Source organism: Papio anubis, chromosome 3 (genome assembly GCF_008728515.1).
Source record: "Papio anubis isolate 15944 chromosome 3, Panubis1.0, whole genome shotgun sequence".
Classification (NCBI taxonomy): Eukaryota; Metazoa; Chordata; class Mammalia; order Primates; family Cercopithecidae; genus Papio; species Papio anubis.
The window spans coordinates 21,379,552-21,402,370 of record NC_044978.1 but is presented as its reverse complement, the minus strand read 5'-3'; the positions used below and the strand labels follow the sequence as shown (position 1 = coordinate 21,402,370).

Below are 22,819 nucleotides of genomic sequence, written 5' to 3'. Positions count from 1 at the left end.
GGGGTAATAACACACATGGAGCTGTCACCCCCTGTGATAACAATGCCTTCTTCTGAAATAGTTCCTGATGAACCTGCCTCAGGCTGTTTTACAGTTAACTTATTTTTTGATGAGTAGAAGGAGTACACTCTAAAGTAATCATAAAAAAGCATAGCATACTAAACATTAGGCACTAGGAATCTTTCAGTTCCATTATAATCTTACGGGACCACCTTCATATGTGTGGTCCATTGTTGACTATAATGTCATTATGTAGCACATGACTATATTTCAAAATAATAATAGTTCAACAACATGAGCTTGGATATGCATAGTGGTAGAAATAAAAAAGAAAGTAAGTGGGAGATCCAATATAAAAAGTATGTCAATAAGACATGGATACAGATTGCATCCAGAGGTGGAAAATTAATTCAAGGATGACAAATTCATTATGACAATAAGAAACAAAACTTTTGCAGACAACCTTACGCTTTTATTTATTTCATCTATTGTAACATACATGAACATCTCAGAAAGAAGGGAACAGCCCATGCCTATTAGTACCATTCTCTGGGAATACTAGTGGCAGTTTATTTATTGAATTCATATTTTACAGTGAAGAAAGAATTGTTACACAGTAAAGAACTAAGAATCCACCAACACACACACACACAAATGCATACACACACACATACACACACACCCTTTCCAATGTCCCCTGGCAACACTCCCTTGTGTCTAGGTCCCTGGCAATATTCCCTCATGTCTAGGTTTTTTCTAGGCTTTAAATCCTTTATTTCACTCCTGTTTACTTTCAGTTGATTCTATTTGTGTGTTTGTCTATATCACACCTTGCTGCAAAAGAGATTTGTTTACACATTGATATGGCTTGGCTGTGTGTTACCACCTGAATCTCATGTTGAATTGAATCTCAATATTGGGGGAGGGGTCTGGTGGTAGGTGATTGGATCATGTGGGCAGATTTCTCCCTGCTGTGCTCGTGATAGTGAGTTCTCATAAGATCTGGTTGTTGAAAGGCATGTGGCAATTCCCCCTTCACTCTCTCTCCTGCTGCCATGAGAAGATGTGCTTGCTTCCTCTTCACCCTTCTGTCATGATTGTAAGTTTCATGAGGGCTCCCCAGCCATGCTTCCTGTACAGGCTGCAGAACTGTAAGTCAATTAAACCTCTTTTATTCATAAATTATCCAGTGTCATGTACTTCTTTATAGCAGTGTAAGAACTGACTAATGCAGAAAATTGGTACCAAAGAAGTGGAGCATTGCTATAAAGATATCTGAAAATATGGAAGTGACTTTGGAACTGGATAATGGGCAGAGGTGAGAACAGTTTAGAACACTCAGATGAAGAGAGGAAGATGTGGGGAAGTTTGGAATGTCTTAGAGATAATATTGAATGGTTGTGACCAAAATGCTGATAGTGATATAGACAATGAAGTCCAGCCTAAGGTGGTCTCAGATGGAGATAAGAAACTTACTGGGAACTGGAATAAAGGTCTCTCTTGCTATACTTCAGCAAAGAGACTGGGGGCATTGCTCCCCTGCTCTAGGGATTTGTGGAATTTTAAGCTTGAGAGAGATGATTTAGGATATCTGGCAGAAAAAATTCTAAGCAGCAAAGCATTCAAGAAGTGGCCTGGCTGCTTTTAAAAGCCTAGGCTAATTTGCATAAACAAAGAAACGACCTGACACTAGAGAACATATATTTAAAAGGGAAGCACAGCATAAAAGTTTGGAAAGTCTGCAGACCAACCATGTGGTAGAAAAGAGAAAAAAAAAAATTTCTAGGGAGGAATTCAAGGTTGCAGAAATTTGCTTATGTTAAGAAAAACCTAATGTTTATAGCCAAGACAATGGGGAAAATGCCTCCAGGGCATTTCAGAGACCTTCATGGCAACCCCTCTCATCACAGGCCTGAAGGCCTAGGAGGAAAAAATGGGTTCATGGGCCAGGCCCAGGGCCCCACTGTTCTGTCCAGCCTTGGGACATGGCACCCTGCATCCCAGCCACTCCAGGTCCAGCAGTGGCTAAAATGGGCCAAGGTATAGCTCGAGCCATTGCTTCTGAGGGTGAAAGCCCCAAGCCTTGGTGCCTTCCAAGGCTTGGGCTTGCAGGTGCACAAAATCAAGAGTTGAGCTTTGGGAGCCTCTGCCTATTTTTCAGAGTATGTATGGAAACGCCTGCATGTCTAGGCAGAAGTCTGCTGCAGAGGTGCAGCCCTCATGGAGAACCTCTACTACAGTAGTGCAGAGTGGTTGGAGCCCCACAGAGAGTCTTCACTGGGGCACCGCCTAATGGTGCTGTGAAAAAATGGCTACCATCTTCCAGATCCCAGAATGATAGATCTAGCAACAACTTGTACCTTGTGCCTGGAAAAGCTGCAAGCACTCAACACCACACTGTAAAAGCAGCTGTGGGGACTGTACCCTGAAGGGCCACAGAGGCAGAGCTGTACAAGGACTTGGGAGTTCATTCCTTGCATCAATGTGTCCTGAATGTGAGACATGGCATCAAAGGCGACTATTTTAGAGCTTTAAGATTTAATGACTGCCCTGTTAGATTTCAAACTTGCATGGGCCCCATAGCCCCATTGTTTTGGCCGATTTCTCTCTTTTGGAATGGAAGCATTTACCCAATGCCTGTACCCACACTGTATCTTGAAAGTAACTAACTTGTTTTTGATTACAGGCTCACAGATAGAAGGGACTTGTTTGTCTCAGATGAGACTTTGGACTTGGACTTTTGAGTTAATGGTGGAATGACTTAAGACTTTGTGGGACTATTGGGAAGGCATGATTATGTTTTGAAATGTGAGAAGGACATGAGATTTGGAAGATAACAGGGACAGAATAATATGGTTTGGCTCTATTTCCCCACCTAAATCTCATGTCAAATTGTAATTCTCAATGTTAGGAGAGGGACCTGGTGACAGATGATTGGATCATGGGGCAGATTTCCCCCTTTCTGTTCTCATAATAATGAGTTCTCACAAGACCTGATTGTTTAAATGTGTGCAGCACTTCCCTTTTTGCCCTCTCTCTCTGTCCTACCTCCATGTGAAGATGTGCTTGCTCCCCTTCACCCTTCCACTATAATATCTTTTCTGAGGCCTCCCCAGTCATGCTTCCTGTACAGTCTGAGTAAATTTGAATCAATTAAATCTCTTTTTTTTTTTCATAAATTACCCAGTCTCTGGTAGTTTTTTTATAGCAGTATTAGAACAGACAAATACTCACACATTGTGTTATATATGCAAAAAATAGAATATAAATTTAAAATCAATAAATAAAGTAATGGATAAACAAGGAAAGGAAACTACTTGGAGCCCAGATTGAGATGTATACTAAATGGCTCCCATGAAATTCCCCTTTTCTAGTGCTGTGAGATAACCACAACTCCTTTATGTCAAGAGACATTTCCTCACTTTTGTATTTCACCCTGCAACTTATCCCCAAACTATAAATATAAGTAATGATGGTATTTTAGGAAGTTAATAATATATAATAACCTTTTTATTCTTACATGGTTTGAGTCAATTGGAAAATGACACAGGTGATAGATGAATGGAAATACAAATGTCAGCCTTCTGACTATAGTAAATTTTCTATTGCTGCTACTAATAAGTTACTATTAAATTAGTGGTAATAGCACTGTTCTCAAAGTCAGATGTCTAAAATGGACCTCACATGCTAGAACTAAGTGGTTGATAGGACTGTGTTCCCTTCTGGAGGCTCTAATGGGGGTTATTTCTTTGCTAGATAGGGGAAAGGCTGGATCTACAAAGTAACTGAATAAGCCAAGGTGGAAAAATAATGAGGGCCATAAGAGTCATGTACCAGAAAAGAACATGAATATGTGCTAATAGATGTCTGCTAAAATACTTGTCTGCATTGTACCTTTTTTAAATTTCATATTTTCTAAATGCTTCAACATCCCTACAAACAGGCTGTGAACCCCCTGCCCAGGAATCCAGGTACACTTCTTTTCTTCCACTGACTGTCACCACTGACATTCAAACACACCAATGAAATCCCCTCATCCCTGATTCCCAATAAAGACACTCGCCCAGGTGTCCTCTCCCTCTCTCTGCTCTCCACCTACTTGGTTGAGCCTGAATGGTGGCCACTCCTCTCCCTCCAGAACCTGTGAGCATAATAACTTTTCATTTCCTATGCCTCAGCAAGTGTACTGTCTACAGCCATGTTGGATTGATTTTTCAAGATGCTACAAGATCTATAACCCAATTTATAACCTGCTATCAATAAGCAAAAACCTAGATCATCCTTCATTTTTCTCACAATGTCATATTCCTTATATAATCCATCAACAACGTAAGCCTACTTACACCTTCTCTCCCTTTCTACTGTAGCTAATTTAATCCAAGCCACACACTTGTGTCATGATGACTATCACAGCCTCCTTCTCTCCTTGCCTCCTAGAGTCTGTTTCTCACAAGGTAAAAGAACATCATTTGTAAATGCAAATCATGGCATGTCTTGATCATGTCTTTGTCAAAATGTTCCAGTGTATTCTTCAAATCTATAGCCCACAAGGCCCCCTTCTTCTGTTCCACTCTGATCTCTTACCACTTTCCTTATTTACTTCACACAGTCACACTACGCTTCTCAGTATATCTTAAACACAACTTTATTCTCCCATCAGGGCCTTTGTTCTGCTGTTTCTCTGCCTGAATATTTTTTCTTTCTTTCTTTCCCTTCCTTCCTTCCTCCCTCCCTCCCTTCCTTCCTTCCTTTCTTCTCTCTTTTTCTTTCTTTCTTTTTTTCTTTTCTCTTTTCTTCTCTCTCTCTCTCTCTTTCTTTCTTTGAGACAGGGTGTCACTCTATCGCCCAGGCTGGAGTGCAGTGGCACAATCAAGGCTCACTGAAGCCTCCACATCCCAGGCTCCAGCGATCCTCCTACCTCAGTCTCTTGAGGTGCTGGGACCACAGGCATATGCCACCACACTTGGCTATTTTTGTATTTCTGGTAGAGATGGAGTCTTGCTATGTTTTCAAGGTTGATTTTGAACTCCTGAGCTCAAGCAATCCACCTGCCTCGGCCTCCCAAAGTTCTGGAATTATGGGCATGAGCCACTATATCTGACCTGCCTGAAAATTTCTTTCTCCAAACCTTTGTGTGGCTTTTTTCCCTCCCCATTCCCAACAGTTTTAATATAATTATCTGACCCTTATCCTATTTTGTCAGGGACTCTAATATGACATAATTATGTCATATATTTATGTGCAAAAACTGCAGTTACTTTGGCACCAACCTAATATTTCAGCCTCAGTGTTATTGAACTGCAGACTCAACCTGCATAAAATCAGCCAGGGTTGGGGTATGACTGTTTCTCAGAGAATTAAACATCTATGTAGAGTTGTATCAGGAAAGCCAGGCACTATAATAAAAGGGTCTACATGTTCTGGTTTCTAGGCTATTGTTTGGCTGCATCAGCTATGATAAAGGCTTATCAACTTCAGAGTCACAAAGACGTGCAGTGCAAGCATTAATCCATTTATTACTGGGAAATTAGATTTGGTTTCAGACTGGTACACCCACATAAATAATAAGAGCTAATATCAAATGCATTGGTAAGACACATATTTTTTCATATGCACTCAACATAGTAGGGACTTCAATTGCTTGTGATATGAAGATGATAAAGTGGGTCTTTATTGCACAGGAAGATAGAAACAGGATCACAAAGGGATATTGAGAGGAGGAGGGACTAGCTTTGAGTATATTCTCTGGTTATGGAAGCCTTGCTCATTTATATAAGATTTCTTGCAGTAGCAAAAATTCCTATAAAGATCAGCATTTCAAGTTGAAGAGGTAAAGCTTCCCTTGATCCACTTACTGATTCATGCAAAAACTGTTGTATCAAACATCCCCCAACATGTTCAGACCTTCCTTTCTTTTGATAAAAATCTCATTAACAAAAACTTCCATTTCTGGGCAAGATGGAGCAACTTCATTTCTTCCAGGTCTTTTTTCCTATAACTCAAAAAAGGTCTTCTTTCTTACAACTCAAAAATCCTCGACACAATACAAAAATAAGCATAGGAAGACTGAAACGTGAGAAGAAGAAAGTGAACTACCTGGTAACCTCAAGTCAAGGAACAACATGGCAATATGTTTCCTGGGTTTTCTTAGTGACTCCCACATATCCTGGCCATGGTGCTACAGAAGTTCATGACCTCGAACTGCCAACTGGCACAGATGAAAATAGTCCAAGAAAAGCCTATTTTTCCCCAGCCAGAGGACCTGAAAAAAGAGCGGTCTAATGTAGAAAGCCTTTTTGGCAATATCCATTGCTATGCTTTGAATATGTTGCCCCCAAAACTTACTTGGAAACTTAATCTCCAATGAAACAGTGTTGAGAGGTAAGGCCTAAAGGAAGGTGTTTAGGTTGCAACGGCTCCACCCTCATGAATGGATTAATGCTAATTATAAAAGGGCTTAAAGCTTCAAGTTCAGTCTCTTACTCTCTCATGTGCTCTCTCTCTCCCCCACATGATGCCTTCTGCCATTTTATGATGCAGCAAGTCGTTCTTCACCATTCTGTGTTCCCTTGATCTTGGACATCTCAACTTCCAGAATCATGAGACAAATAAACTTACATTGTTTATAAATCACCCAATCTGTGGCATTCTGTTACAGCAGCACAAAAATGAACTAAACATCCATCCTACTCCTTCTAAACCCCAACAGATAAAAATACAGCAACTCTCCTCCACTGCAGTTTCAGCAGAGAAGAATGAGAAGCTAATCCACTGCCCTGTGCCCCTGCCCCACAGAAGCAGACAGTGGCACTCTGGTTCCCTTGCCTGCTGGTGTTGGCAGGGCTGAGCAGGGAGCTATTATTCCATCCCCTGCCTAAAAGAAGCAGGTGTTGTTCAGATTCCCTCACCAGGATAATGTCAGCAGGGTCCAGCAGCAAACTGAGCCTCTACCCTTACCTGGCAGCAATGAGAATTGATAAAGAACTAAGAAGTCTGGCTAATCACCACTATGTTTTACCCTCTCCTGGTGGCATTAGGGCCATCTGAGTCTCTCCCTGACTTGCCATCAGTGAGAATGAATGAGGTAGTGTGAAGTGGGGCTCATTGGTACTCTCCTTTTACCTCCCTCCCTGACAATTCTCCATGTGTCCCTGAAGTGACCCAGTTCTCCCTTTCTGGCTTGTAGATGTCCTCAATAACAACTGTGGAATGTGCTGTGAATGCAACATTCTGAGATAAGGGGAAATTGGCTGGAATCACCCAGGCTCCGTTTTAGTCTTCCCCAGAATAGGCTGTCCATTGAAATTCTTTATCCCAGTGACTCCTCTTGCTATGGGGTATAAAACCCAAACCAGGCTGCTTTCTAAAGTCCCTCAGCTGTGGTGCAAGTAAGGCCCCCACACTTGAGACTTCATCCTCCTTGCCAGCTTTCCTGAGCCTTGGGGCACTAGTTTGCAATGAATCAGAGGCTTCTGTTGTACCTTGCTGCCTGTGAGTAATAAATCTGCCTCGTGTAGTTTGCTGTGCATGAGTGTATTCTTTTTCATCAGACTAAGACAAGTTGGTATACCAGTGCTCAGTGAACCTGCTTCACAGTGTGTACTGGGGTTGGGATGGTCAGCAGAGGAATGCTGAGCTTCCACTCACAATCAACATCAATGAGGAAGAATTAGGTGGAGCAAAGCAGGACTAATCAGCTCTTCCTCCATACATACTCCTGGTGGGAGCAGGGCCAAGCAGGCTGTTGAGCTTCCATCCCCAGCCTGAAACAATAAAGCCATGTGAACCACGCCTCTGTTTTCATTCTCCCAGGTTGTTAGCAAGGCCCAGTAGTGAGTTAAGTATACGCCCCCACTAGAAGGCAACAAGGCAGGGGAATTCACTGTCTCACTTTACACCGGAAATGTTTCAGAGGAAGTATGGGAGAAGCTAAACTTCAACAACACCACTATCTGCAAGGAGGTAGTGTAAGCCTACGCTCCGTTTGTCATAGTGATATCAGCAAGACCCAGCAGGAAACTAATACCTGCCTGGCTCTCAAGCTGGTGAGGCTACACCTCACCAACGAGATGACCTGTTCAAAAAGCATATTAAATATGTTTCAGTGTTTCATAATATCCAAAATGCTCAAGATACAATAAAAATTACTCATTATAGGGGGCGGAGCAAGATGGCCAAATAGGAACAGCTCCAGTCTCCAACTCCCAGCGCGAGCGACACAGAAGACCCGTGATTTCTGCATTTTCAACTGAGGTACTGGGTTCATCTCACTGGGGAGTGCCGGACGATCGGTGCTGGTCAGCTGCTGCAGCCCGACCAGCGAGAGCTGAAGCAGGGCGAGGCATCGCCTCACCTGGGAAGCGCAAGGGGGAAGGGAATCCCTTTTCCTAGCCAGGGGAACTGAGACACACAACACCTGGAAAATCGGGTAACTCCCACCCCAATATTGCGCTTTAAGCAAACAGGCACACCAGGAGATCATATCCCACACCTGGCCGGGAGGGTCCCACGCCCACGGAGCCTCCCTCATTGCTAGCACAGCAGTCTGTGATCTACCGGCAAGGCAGCAGCGAGGCTGGGGGAGGGGCGCCCGCCATTGCTGAGGCTTAAGTAGGTAAACAAAGCTGCTGGGAAGCTCCAACTGGGTGGAGTTCACAGCAGCTCAAGGAAACCTGCCTGTCTCTGTAGACTCCACCTCTGGGGACAGGGCACAGCTACACAACAACAACAACAAAAAAGCAGCAGAAAGCTCTGCAGACGCAAACGACTCTGTCTGACAGCTTTGAAGAGAGCAGTGGATCTCCCAACACGGAGGCTGAGATCTGAGAAGGGACAGACTGCCTGCTCAAGTGGGTCCCTGACCCCTGAGTAGCCTAACTGGGAGACATCCCCCACTAGGGGCAGTCTGACACCCCACACCTCACAGGGTGGAGTACACCCCTGAGAGGAAGCTTCCAAAGCAAGAATCAGACTACACTCGCTGTTCAGAAATATTCTATCTTCTGCAGCCTCTGCTGCTGATACCCAGGCAAACAGGGTCTGGAGTGGACCTCAAGCAATCTCCAACAGACCTACAGCTGAGGGTCCTGACTGTTAGAAGGAAAACTATCAAACAGGAAGGACACCTACACCAAAACCCCATCAGTACATCACCAGAGGCAGATAAAACCACAAAGATGGGGAAAAAGCAGGGCAGAAAAGCTGGAAATTCAAAAAATAAGAGCGCATCTCCCCCGGCAAAGGAGCGCAGCTCATCGCCAGCAACGGATCAAAGCTGGACGGAGAATGACTTTGACGAGATGAGAGAAGAAGGCTTCAGTCCATCAAATTTCTCAGAGCTAAAGGAGGAATTACGTACCCAGCGCAAAGAAACTAAAAATCTTGAAAAAAAAGTGGAAGAATTGACGGCTAGAGTAATTAATGCAGAGAAGGTCATAAACGAAATGAAAGAGATGAAAACCATGACACGAGAAATACGTGACAAATGCACAAGCTTCAGTAACCGACTCGATCAACTGGAAGAAAGAGTATCAGCGATTGAGGATCAAATGAATGAAATGAAGCGAGAAGAGAAACCAAAAGAAAAAAGAAGAAAAAGAAATGAAGAAAACCTGCAAGAAGTATGGGATTATGTAAAAAGACCAAATCTACGTCTGATTGGGGTGCCTGAAAGTGAGGGGGAAAATGGAACCAAGTTGGAAAACACTCTTCAGGATATCATCCAGGAGAACTTCCCCAACCTAGTAGGGCAGGCCAACATTCAAATCCAGGAAATACAGAGAACGCCACAAAGATACTCCTCGAGAAGAGCAACTCCAAGACACATAATTGCCAGATTCACCAAAGTTGAAATGAAGGAAAAAATCTTAAGGGCAGCCAGAGAGAAAGGTCGGGTTACCCACAAAGGGAAGCCCATCAGACTCACAGCAGATCTCTCGGCAGAAACTCTACAAGCCAGAAGAGAGTGGGGGCCAATATTCAACATTCTTAAAGAAAAGAATTTTAAACCCAGAATTTCATATCCAGCCAAACTAAGTTTCATAAGTGAAGGAGAAATAAAATCCTTTACAGATAAGCAAATGCTTAGAGATTTTGTCACCACCAGGCCTGCCTTACAAGAGACCCTGAAGGAAGCACTCAACATGGAAAGGAACAACCGGTACCAGCCATTGCAAAAACATGCCAAAATGTAAAGACCATTGAGGCTAGGAAGAAACTGCATCAACTAACGAGCAAAATAACCAGTTAATATCATAATGGCAGGATCAAGTTCACACATAACAATATTAACCTTAAATGTAAATGGACTAAATGCTCCAATTAAAAGACACAGACTGGCAAACTGGATAAAGAGTCAAGACCCATCAGTCTGCTGTATTCAGGAGACCCATCTCACACGCAGAGACATACATAGGCTCAAAATAAAGGGATGGAGGAAGATTTACCAAGCAAATGGAGAACAAAAAAAAGCAGGGGTTGCAATCCTAGTCTCTGACAAAACAGACTTTAAACCATCAAAGATCAAAAGAGACAAAGAAGGCCATTACATAATGGTAAAGGGATCAATTCAACAGGAAGAGCTAACTATCCTAAATATATATGCACCCAATACAGGAGCACCCAGATTCATAAAGCAAGTCCTTAGAGACTTACAAAGAGACTTAGACTCCCATACAATAATAATGGGAGACTTCAACACTCCACTGTCAACATTAGACAGATCAACGAGACAGAAAGTTAACAAGGATATCCAGGAATTGAACTCATCTCTGCAGCAAGCAGACCTAATAGACATCTATAGAACTCTCCACCCCAAATCAACAGAATATACATTCTTCTCAGCACCACATCGTACTTACTCCAAAATTGACCATATAATTGGAAGTAAAGCACTCCTCAGCAAATGTACAAGAACAGAAATTATAACAAACTGTCTCTCAGACCACAGTGCAATCAAACTAGAACTCAGGACTAAGAAACTCAATCAAAACCGCTCAACTACATGGAAACTGAACAACCTGCTCCTGAATGACTACTGGGTACATAACGAAATGAAGGCAGAAATAAAGATGTTCTTTGAAACCAATGAGAACAAAGATACAACATACCAGAATCTCTGGGACACATTTAAAGCAGTGTGTAGAGGGAAATTTATAGCACTAAATGCCCACAAGAGAAAGCAGGAAAGATCAAAAATTGACATTCTAACATCGCAATTAAAAGAACTAGAGAAGCAAGAGCAAACACATTCCAAAGCTAGCAGAAGGCAAGAAATAACTAAGATCAGAGCAGAACTGAAGGAGATAGAGACACAAAAAACCCTCCAAAAAATCAATGAATCCAGGAGTTGGTTTTTTGAAAAGATCAACAAAATTGACAGACCACTAGCAAGACCAATAAAGAAGAAAAGAGAGAAGAATCAAATCGACGCAATTAAAAATGATAAAGGGGATATCACCACCGACCCCACAGAAATACAAACTACCATCAGAGAATACTATAAACACCTCTACGCAAATAAACTGGAAAACCTAGAAGAAATGGATAATTTCCTGGACACTTACACTCTTCCAAGACTAAACCAGGAAGAAGTTGAATCCCTGAATAGACCAATAGTAGGCTCTGAAATTGAGGCAATAATTAATAGCCTACCAACCAAAAAAAGTCCAGGACCAGATGGATTCACAGCTGAATTCTACCAGAGGTATAAGGAGGAGTTGGTACCATTCCTTCTGAAACTATTCCAATCAATAGAAAAAAGGGAATCCTCCCTAACTCATTTTATGAGGCCAACATCATCCTGATACCAAAGCCTGGCAGAGACACAACAAAAAAAGAGAATTTTAGACCAATATCCCTGATGAACATCGATGCAAAAATCCTCAATAAAATACTGGCAAACCGGATTCAGCAACACATCAAAAAGCTTATCCACCATGATCAAGTGGGCTTCATCCCTGGGATGCAAGGCTGGTTCAATATTCGCAAATCAATAAACATAATCCAGCATATAAACAGAACCAAAGACAAGAACCACATGATTATCTCAATAGATGCAGAAAAGGCTTTTGACAAAATTCAACAGCCCTTCATGCTAAAAACGCTCAATAAATTCGGTATTGATGGAACGTACCTCAAAATAATAAGAGCTATTTATGACAAACCCACAGCCAATATCATACTGAATGGGCAAAAACTGGAAAAATTCCCTTTGAAAACTGGCACAAGACAGGGATGCCCTCTCTCACCACTCCTATTCAACATAGTGTTGGAAGTTCTGGCTAGGGCAATTAGGCAAGAGAAAGAAATCAGGGGTATTCAGTTAGGAAAAGAAGAAGTCAAATTGTCCCTGTTTGCAGATGACATGATTGTATATTTAGAAAACCCCAATGTCTCGGCCCAAAATCTCCTTAAGCTGATAAGCAACTTCAGCAAAGTCTCAGGATACAAAATTAATGTGCAAAAATCACAAGCATTCTTATACACCAATAACAGACAAACACAGAGCCAAATCATGAATGAACTTCCATTCACAATTGCTTCAAAGAGAATCAAATACCTAGGAATCCAACTTACAAGGGATGTAAAGGACCTCTTCAAGGAGAACTACAAACCACTGCTCAGTGAAATAAAAGAGGACACAAACAAATGGAAGAACATACCATGCTCATGGATAGGAAGAATCAATATCGTGAAAATGGCCATACTGCCCAAGGTAATTTATGGATTCAATGCCATCCCCATCAAGCTACCAATGAGTTTCTTCACAGAATTGGAAAAAACTGCTTTAAAGTTCATATGGAACCAAAAAAGAGCCCGCATCTCCAAGACAATCCTAAGTCAAAAGAACAAAGCTGGAGGCATCACGCTACCTGACTTCAAACTATACTACAAGGCTACAGTAACCAAAACAGCATGGTACTGGTACCAAAACAGAGATATAGACCAATGGAACAGAACAGAGTCCTCAGAAATAATACCACACATCTACAGCCATCTGATCTTTGACAAACCTGAGAAAAACAAGAAATGGGGAAAGGATTCCCTATTTAATAAATGGTGCTGGGAAAATTGGCTAGCCATCAGTAGAAAGCTGAAACTGGATCCTTTCCTTACTCCTTATACGAAAATTAATTCAAGATGGATTAGAGACTTAAATGTTAGACCTAATACCATAAAAATCCTAGAGGAAAACCTAGGAAGTACCATTCAGGACATAGGCATGGGCAAAGACTTCATGTCTAAAACACCAAAAGCAACGGCAGCAAAAGCTAAAATTGACAAATGGGATCTAATTAAACTAAAGAGCTTCTGCACAGCAAAAGAAACTACCATCAGAGTGAACAGGCAACCTACAGAATGGGAGAAAATTTTTGCAATCTACTCATCTGACAAAGGGCTAATATCCAGAACCTACAAAGAACTCAAACAAATTTACAAGAAAAAAACAAACAACCCCATCAAAAAGTGGGCAAAGGATATGAACAGACATTTCTCAAAAGAAGACATTCATACAGCCAACAGACACATGAAAAAATGCTCATCATCACTGGCCATCAGAGAAATGCAAATCAAAACCACAATGAGATACCATCTCACACCAGTTAGAATGGCGATCATTAAAAAGTCAGGAAACAACAGGTGCTGGAGAGGATGTGGAGAAATAGGAACACTTTTACACTGTTGGTGGGATTGTAAACTAGTTCAACCATTATGGAAAACAGTATGGCGATTCCTCAAGGATCTAGAACTAGACGTACCATATGACCCAGCCATCCCATTACTGGGGATATACCCAAAGGATTATAAATTATGCTGCTATAAAGACACATGCACACGTATGTTTATTGCAGCACTATTCACAATAGCAAAGACTTGGAATCAACCCAAATGTCCATCAGTGACAGATTGGATTAAGAAAATGTGGCACATATACACCATGGAATACTATGCAGCCATAAAAAAGGATGAGTTTGCGTCCTTTGTAGGGACATGGATGCAGCTGGAAACCATCATTCTTAGCAAACTATCACAAGAACAGAAAACCAAACACCGCATGTTCTCACTCATAGGTGGGAACTGAACAATGAGATTACTTGGACTCAGGAAGGGGAACATCACACACCGGGGCCTATCATGGGGAGGGGGGAGGGGGGAGGTATTGCATTGGGAGTTATACCTGATGTAAATGACGAGTTGATGGGTGCAGCACACCAACATGGCACAAGTATACATATGTAACAAACCTGCAGGTTATGCACATGTACCCTACAACTTAAAGTATAATAATAATAAATAAATTTAAAAAAAAAAAATTACTCATTATACCAATAATTAGGATAATCAAAACTTGAGTAAGAAAAGACAATCAACTGATGCCAATACTAAGATCAATCTGATGTTAGGATTATTTGAAAAGAACTTTAAAAGCATCTATCATTATACTGTTACAGCAAGCAAACGCAAACGCATATTCTCTGGAAACAAATGGAAACCTGGAAAAATCTGTGAAAAGAAATAGAAGTTAGGAAGAAGAACCAAGTGGAAATTATTGAATGGAAAAATATAATACAATAGCAAAATCATTCTTCAAAAATTTTTGCAAGGCTTTCATAGTAGAGGGAAGATTACATAGAACAGAATCAGTAAACCTGAAGATAGGTCAATAAAATTTACCCATCTGAATAACAGGGAGAAAGTAGACTGAAAAAAGAAATTGTTTACAGAGTTTTAGGAACATGCAGGACAAAACCAAAGAGCTAACATATCATTGGAAGCAAAGAAAGATAGGGAAAAAAGGATGCGTCTGAAGGAGTATTCAAAGAATAAATGGCTGAAAAGTCCCAAATTTAACCAAAGACAGACGACTTCAGATTGAAGATGCTAAGTGAACCCCCAGTAAGACTTGAAAGAAAGGGATGCCAAGAAACATCTCAAACTTCTGAAATCTGTCAGAAAAAAAATCTTTAAAGTAAACAGAGAAAAGTAACACATAACTAATGAAGAATTGCCAATTCAAATGACAGTGAGTTTCTCATCTGAAGTCAGAGGAAGTGGAACAACATTTTTCAAGAACTGAATTTTTTAAAAGAACTTCAATCATAAAAGTTTTACACTCAGAGAAAATATTCTTTAGGAATAAAGAGGAAGTGAAAACACTGTCCCAGGAAGAAAAAATAAACAAAATTTATCACCAGCAAACCCATTCTTAATGAATGGGTAAAGGAAGTTCTCTCAACAGAAAGAAAATGAATACAAAAGAAAGCGTGGGACTTCAGAAAGGAAAGAAGAAAACCAGAAGGGAAAAGAAATAGGGCTAAATATAATATTCTTCTCATAAGCTTTTTAAATCATATTTGAGAGTTGAAGCACATTATCTAATGTGGTGCTCAATGTATTTGGAGGAAACAGTTAAGGAAATTATATTTTAAATGTGTGGAGGGTAAACAAACCTAAATAAAAATAAGGTGATAAAAACTTTAATACCAGTATACTGTGATAAATTATATGTGTATTGCTATGGTTTCCACGTGTCCCCCAAATTTCATGTTTTGGAAACTTAGTCCCAGATTCATATGTTGATGATATTTGGAGATGGGGCCTCTGGGAGATAATTAGGATCAGGTAAGATCATCTGAGTGAGATCCCTATGGTGGAACTGATGACTATAAGAAGATAAAAAGATAATTTGAGAGGCTGAGGAGGGTGGATCATTTGAGGTCAGGGGTTCGAGACCCGCCTCGCCAACATGGTGAAACCCCATCTCTACTAAAAATACAAACATTAGCTGGATGTGGTGTCACACACCTGTAATCCCAGCTACTCAGGAGGCTGAGGCACAAGAATTGCTTGAATCTGGAGGCCGAGGCTGCAGTAAACAGATCACACCACTGCACTCCAGCCTCCAGATAAAAGAGACCTAAGCCAACATACTCATGCCCTCTCACTGTATGATGCTCTCTGCCACATTGTAAAGCAGCAAGAAGGCCCTCACCAGATGCCAACACCATGGCCTTGGACTTCTCAGCCTCCAAAACCAGAAGCCAAATAAACTTCTGTTCTTTACAGATTATCCATTCTGTAATATTCTGTTATAGCAACAGAAAACAAAGACATGTACATTGCAACACCTACAGAAACCACTAAGAATACGACATATAGCGATATACTCAAAAACAATATAAGTAAGTCAAGAATTATGCCTAAAAACGTTCAGGTAATTCACAGGAATACAAGAAAGGAGAAACAGGAGAATAAAAACAGAAGAAACATGAATATTTATGGCATAACCTAAAACTAGAAACAAGTTAAATGTCCTTCAGCGGGTTGAAAGGTGAACTACAGTACATCCACACCACAGAATATTATTCATTAATAAAGAGGAAGTAAACTATTGATATAAACAGTGGTTTGGATGGTCTTAAGGAAATTATGCTAAGTGAGAAAAACGTATCTCAAAAGGTTACATATTGTACGATTTGATTCCATTTATATAGGTTTTTGTTGTTGTTGCTGTTTTGTTTTGTTTTGTTTTGAGACAAAGTCTTGCTCTGTCACCCAGGCTGGAGTGCAGTGGCATGATCTTGGCTCACTGCAACCTCCACCTCCTGGGTTCAAGCAATTCTCCCACCTTAGCCTCCCGAGTAGCTGGGATTACAGGCATGAGCCACTATGCCTGGCTAATTTATTGTATTTTTTGTACAGATGGAGTTTCACCATGTTTGCCAGTCTGATCTCGAACTGCTGACCTCACGTGATCTGCCCACCTTGGCCTCTCCAAGTGCTGGGATTACAGGCATGCACTACCACGCCTGGCCTCCATTTATATAGGTCTTGAAATAACAAAATTAGAGAAATAGGGTGTAGCTATATGATAAAAGAGATATCACCACCAATCCCACAGAAACACAAACTACCATCAGAGAATACTATAAACACCTCTATGCAAATAAACTAGAAAATATAGAAGAAATTGATAAATTCCTGGACACATACACCCTCCCAAGACTAAACCAGGAAGAAGTAGAATCCCTGAATAGACTAATAGCAAGTTCTGAAATTGAGGCAGTAATTAATAGCCTACTAACCCAAAAAAGAAAACACTTTAGTTTCTAAGTATCTTGGTGTCCAGGGTTCTTGTAGTGCTTATTTTAAGTAATGAAAATGAGATTCGCCCAAAAAAGGTAGAGATCTATAATATGGTACATGAAATGATGGGTTAGTCCCAGAAATCAGAATATTCTTCTATCTCCAGACCAAACAAAAAACAGGTTTTATTCTAAACCAATGAAATCTATTTATAAATAATAGCATACAAAAGATCCTCTTTCAGTAAGACATCTGGGTGGCAGGAGACAGCAGACTTTTTGCTCTGAGGAAAAAAATTTTATGTTTTAGTTTAGGATCTAAAATAGATTCTAGAATTGTGACCTGAGACTAAGGGTAAAGGGGGAAGATTATTATATATAAATCACAATATATATGATGAATAGATTGTGCCAGAGGATTGACAGATACATATATTTAACACAATGAGACCAATGGTAAACAGATCAAACCCACTTTATTTCTTTGTGGTTTTCCAGTCACTTATATACAATTACAATAAAGTAAATCATTCTCTATATTTTTGTTAAATCATCACAAAATGTATGTTTAAAAAGTAGTTTAAGTTTACTAGAAAGTACTATCTCAACAGCTGTATAGCTAACTTATGTAATCATATTTATGCTAATTGAAGAGAATATATTTCACCTTCAGGATATTGTATTCATTTTTTCTAGCCTTAATAAACATTTTATAAATATTGACACTGGGGATAAAAATACTGATAATATTATATTTACTTTGGCTTCACAGAGTAAAAATTGTTATTCAGTCACATACAACATTCTTGCATTTTCTTAGTCAATCCTCAAACTACCTGAGACGTAACAATTATTACTCAGTTATAAAAAGAAACCAAGATTCAGGTATACTAAATAACTTGTGAGTATTCATGATAGAACATGGCAGGTTTGATTGCAACTCTGTTTGATTCCAAAGTGCTTGATCTTTCCACTTTATCATAATGCATTTCTGGCAAGAAGCATGAGAATCAAAAATGTGACGTGAAAAACTGCTATGGAATTATTTTTAAGTGGTTTGCATAGACTTTGTTTTTAGACTTTGTTTAGCTTTTCCGAAAAAGTTGTACTCAGTTGTTCAAAGGCTAAGACAACGTTGTCGTCTTCATTTTCACATAACTCACGCAGGGAAACACTGGAAATGGGGGAAAAAATATAGGATCCATTTTACTGAGATTGAATATTATAAGAAAGGCTTTCCTTGGGTAAGCAGAAGTAAATCCCATCAGATGATGAAATTATGTTAGCAAAATATAAGGAATAATCATAAGAAACATATGTCTCCTAAAAAAACTTGTAAAAAAATTTAAGAAAAGATAACAAAACAACCCCCATGCAATTCTTCTCCTTGACTAATAGGCAAGAGAGAACCAAGAGAGTCTGAAAAGCCATCAAATTCCACATAACTCGATCCCTTCTCCCTTCAACAGTGCAACGCAAATTCCTCTTCTTTTCTCCATGTATCTCTTGTGAAGTCATTTGGTTTTGTTTATGCCAGTGTGTCCAGTGTATACTGAAACCCACAGGCAGCTACATCTACGAAGAGGAAAATATTCCTTTCTTTACCTAGATGCGTAAAAAAGATAATGGCCCTCCAAAGATGTCCACATTATATATTCCCCAGAAACCGATGAATAGGTCAGGTTAGATGGCAAAGGGGAACGAATTATGGCCGCAGAGAGAAGTAAAGTTGCTAATCAGCTGACCTTGAGATAGGAAAATAATCCTGGATTATCTGGGCTGGTTCAGTGTAATCTCAAAGGTCCCTGTAAGTGGAAGAGTGAGGCAGGAGAGAGTCAGAATGATGCAGTGTGAGAGTCTACGAACCATTGCTGGCTTTGGAGATGAAAGGGAGCCACAAGCCAAGGAATGCTGGCAGCCTCTAAAAGTTGGAAAAGGCAATAAAAGTAGATTGTCCCTTAAGAGCCTTTACAAAGAAATGCAGCCCTACTGACAACTGGATTGAGCCCAAGAAGATACGTTTTGGACTTCTGTCAGAAGTCAAATGATAAATTTGTGTCAGTTTAAGCCACTAGATTCGTGGTAATTTGTTGCAGCAGCATTAAGAAACTAATGTACAGATAACAAAAAAGGAGAGAAGAAATCCAAGAATGAACAGTATAGCTGGGCTGATCAAGGGCTGAAAACTATCATGACCTGACATCTTATCAGCCTTTTATTATTTGCACCTCCCTGTTTCCACTAGAGTTCCAGTTATTTTCTAGTGTTATCACTGACCTACTACAAAAATTGATCCGTTCTGTCTCTACAACACCAGACTTCCTTCTGAGTTACAGACTTATCATTTGACTACTATCATTTCCTCCTGACTGATATCTCCCAGATATAATGTGATGCGTATAAATTCTAGCTCACTATTTTTCATTCTCATCCCCACGTGTCATGCTTATTCTTGTTTCCTATGCATCCTTAACAAAAATAGGAACTTTGGTCATCTTTACCAACTGCATAAAATTTTTTTACTAATTTCTTGAATTTTACCTCATAAATATTTTTCTAATCACTCTTCTGCATCGTATGTCAATTCGCTTAATTCAGACCTTCACTCATTTCCACCTGAATGACTGTTATAGCCTTTGCACCTACACATTTCTGCCATATATATAATCTGCATGCTCATGCCCCTTTCATGCTTATGCACTGTCTACACATTGCTCAAAAGACGAAGCCCAAACTTCTTAATGTTAATATAAGGACCTTTCCTGATGTAGACCCAAATTCCATGTAAAGTCTCTTACAACAACACAGCATCTTCCCCCATCTCTGTCAAATGCCCATATTCTCCATGTCGGCGTAGTGAGCTTGGAGTCTATCCCTGACCCTTCAGGCCCTTTCTCATGTCTGTACTTTGAAAATATTATTTCTTCTTCCTCATAATTTAAGGCTTAGTCAAAAAATTACTTCATTTGAGACTCTTTCTTTGAATGCAAGTAGAGTTATTCATTCCCTTATCTGCCATCATAGCTCTGACCATGTTTGTAAGGTCTATAAGTCAATCTCTTTCACTACACATGTAAGAATTTTTTTAAAGCATATATATCAATTTAATGATCCTTTGGCCAGGTGCAGTGGTTCTTGCCTGTAATCCCAGCACTTTGGAAGGCCAAGGTGGGTGAATTGCCTGAGCTCAGGAATTTTGAGACCAGCCTAGGCAGCATGGTGAAACCCCATTTGTACTAAAAAAAAAAAAAAATTAGCCACACATGGTGGTGTTCACTTGCAGTCCCAGCTACTTAGGAGGCTGAGGCAGGAGAATTGCTTGAACCTGGGAGGTGAGGTTGCAGTGAGCCAAGATCGCACCACTCCACTCCAGCCTGGGTGACAGAGTGAGACTGTGTCTCCAAACAACAACAACAAAAAAATTATGATCCTTTATAGCCCAAATGCTTAGGAAGTGTCTCATACCAATAATGCTTTAATACTTCTTAGATGAATGCACGAATGAGTGATTTCCTTGCTCAGGCTTTTGAGACAGCTTCCAAGTCTGTGGAGTTTCTAGGGCTGCTCTGGAGATTATAACTTGAGTAACTATGAGCCACTCAAGGAATACCCTATTAGAGATATTCCAAGTGGACAAAGCAGTTTCCTTCTGCTCCCAAAAGTTTCACTGTCTGTATAAAAAGTCCAAGCAGGTCTGATTCTGCTCAGATCCAAGATATAAAAAGAGACTTGATTAGCAAGAACCTAATAATGGAGAGATTTGTGGCAAATTAAACATATACAAAGTGATAGGACAAAGCCACACCCATAAAGTATTGAGTTGCATGTAGATTGAAGACTTTAGAAAGATGGACAGTTAGGCTGGGAGTGGTGGCTCATGCCTGTATTCCCAGCACTTTGGGAGGGTAAGGCGGGCAGATCACCTGAGGTCAGGAGTTCCAGACCACCCTGACCAACATGGAGAAACCCCATCTCTACTAAAAATAGAATATTATCCAGGTGTGGTGACACATGCCTGTAATCCCAGCCACTTGGGAGATTGAGGCAGAAGAATCGCTTGAACCCAGGAGGCAGAGGTTGCGGTGAGCCGAGACCATGCCATGGCACTCCAGCCTGGGCAACAAGAGTGAAACTCCGTCTCAAAAAAAAGAAAAGAAAAAGAAAGATGGACATTCAACTAAGCAACATTAGATGGTCAATGAAACCTAACAATGGGGTACCCACATAAAGTTTGGTGTTGCTTGGGACCCCACTAGGTTTTGTTAAAGACGAAAATAGGAGGCCAATATGAAAAGTCAGAATCAGATGGAGCCTGCAGAAAACATCGGAGAAAACATGAAATTCAAAGTATGTAAGTGAATATAAACCAGAAACCAGATAGAACCCTAAGGAGCCCTCTGAAATATCATGTCCTTGACACACATTGCTTGTGGCAATTGAGAATACAAGGATCTAGGAGTCAATGAAGCTTTCAAATATTGCTGCCTGTCAGTGCATGATGCCTGGGGCTGAGACTCTAGTCTAGATGAAACTTCATCTCAACTAGACATTGGAATTAATTCTGTTATAGAAATAACACAACAGGAATACCCTGTATATGTATATGGCATTTGACAGAGATAAGGAGACATTCTGCAGAGCCTTTGGGGAGTTGAAATGCATAGCACAGAAGAAGTTTAATGGCACCTTCATGTACCTGGCTTATAGTAACAGCTCAACATTTTTCAAATTATAAATAATTAAAAAATCTAAAATCAATATTTAAATATCTAACACACCTGATAGATTTAATGGTGAGTGCAAAATCCTTCAACAAATAATAAGCTTCTCCTTCATTCATCCTAAACAAAACAACATTTTGAAAATTAATAACACAAAACATTAAGGAACATCCTATCTTGTATTTAAATGCTGAATTTATCAGTAACAGGTACTTTTGTCTGTCAAGATCTCTTTCCAAGAATTATTTCTGCCACAGACCCTAGATATTGATTTAATCTATGGCAATGGTGATTATGAATTCAAGAGTTGAAATTTCACAATCATAGATAAGCAATAAAAATAGGAGGCTGGCCATCTCAGGAGATAACCAAAATAGGAAAATAAAGCTCAGGAGGGTAAATTGGAACTAGAGACTCAAAAGGGAAGAAACAGATGTATCAGTTACTAATGTCACAGCTGCTTTATTCACAATGAGTCACTTTTTTTCAAAACAGTGCTCAGCATCTTTGAAGAGTGTCAGATATTTTAATACCTTCATTCTATAAGGATTGCTCCAACATTTTATGTAAAACACAAAATTGGTTTCCTGCTTTGGTGTGACCAAATGCCCCTCCCCATATCTATGTGCTCAGGCCCAAGTCAATTTCTTCATCCTAGGTAAATCCAAGAGTGTTTACCCCTGGTTACTATTTTTGAAAATGTTTTTCCTGCCACAGAACTAAAACAATTGTCATGCACTCAGTCCTATATCTACTCTTCTCAAATATTGGAGAGCATGCCGTATTTTTCAGTTTTAAAATATCTAATAATGAATAAACAGGAGAGTAATAAAAATATATCTATGAGCATATGCAAATATTTATATTGTTAGAGTACAACATTATGTTATGTGAGCTGGCCTAAGTGCCAAGATTTTGCTGGAAAATCACAAACAAAAATAATACCAAATTTGTTATTCTTTCTTGCCATTAGTCTCTAAAAATAAAATCTAGTATGCTTAGTATGATTTA

General features: G+C 40.0%; 1 protein-coding gene across 9 annotated transcripts in view; it reads right to left on the bottom strand.

Moving 5' to 3' along the window:
• Nucleotides 1–22,819, bottom strand: part of DDX60 (DExD/H-box helicase 60) — a 154,881-nt gene that overhangs the window by 30,241 nt on the left and 101,821 nt on the right. For 5 of the 9 annotated variants that reach the window (XM_031663996.1, XM_031663991.1, XM_031663992.1 and 2 more), the window contains 2 exons: nt 21,866–21,928; nt 17,545–18,261 (listed from right to left, as the gene is read on the bottom strand). In XM_031663996.1, coding sequence (XP_031519856.1) covers nt 18,162–18,261; nt 21,866–21,928 — 163 coding nt within the window. In that variant the 3' untranslated portion in view covers nt 17,545–18,161. Of the gene's footprint in view, nt 1–17,544; nt 18,893–21,865; nt 21,929–22,819 lie in introns of those variants that run through there. The other 4 variants (XR_004182557.1, XM_031663994.1, XM_031663995.1 and 1 more) reach the window with 4 other exon arrangements.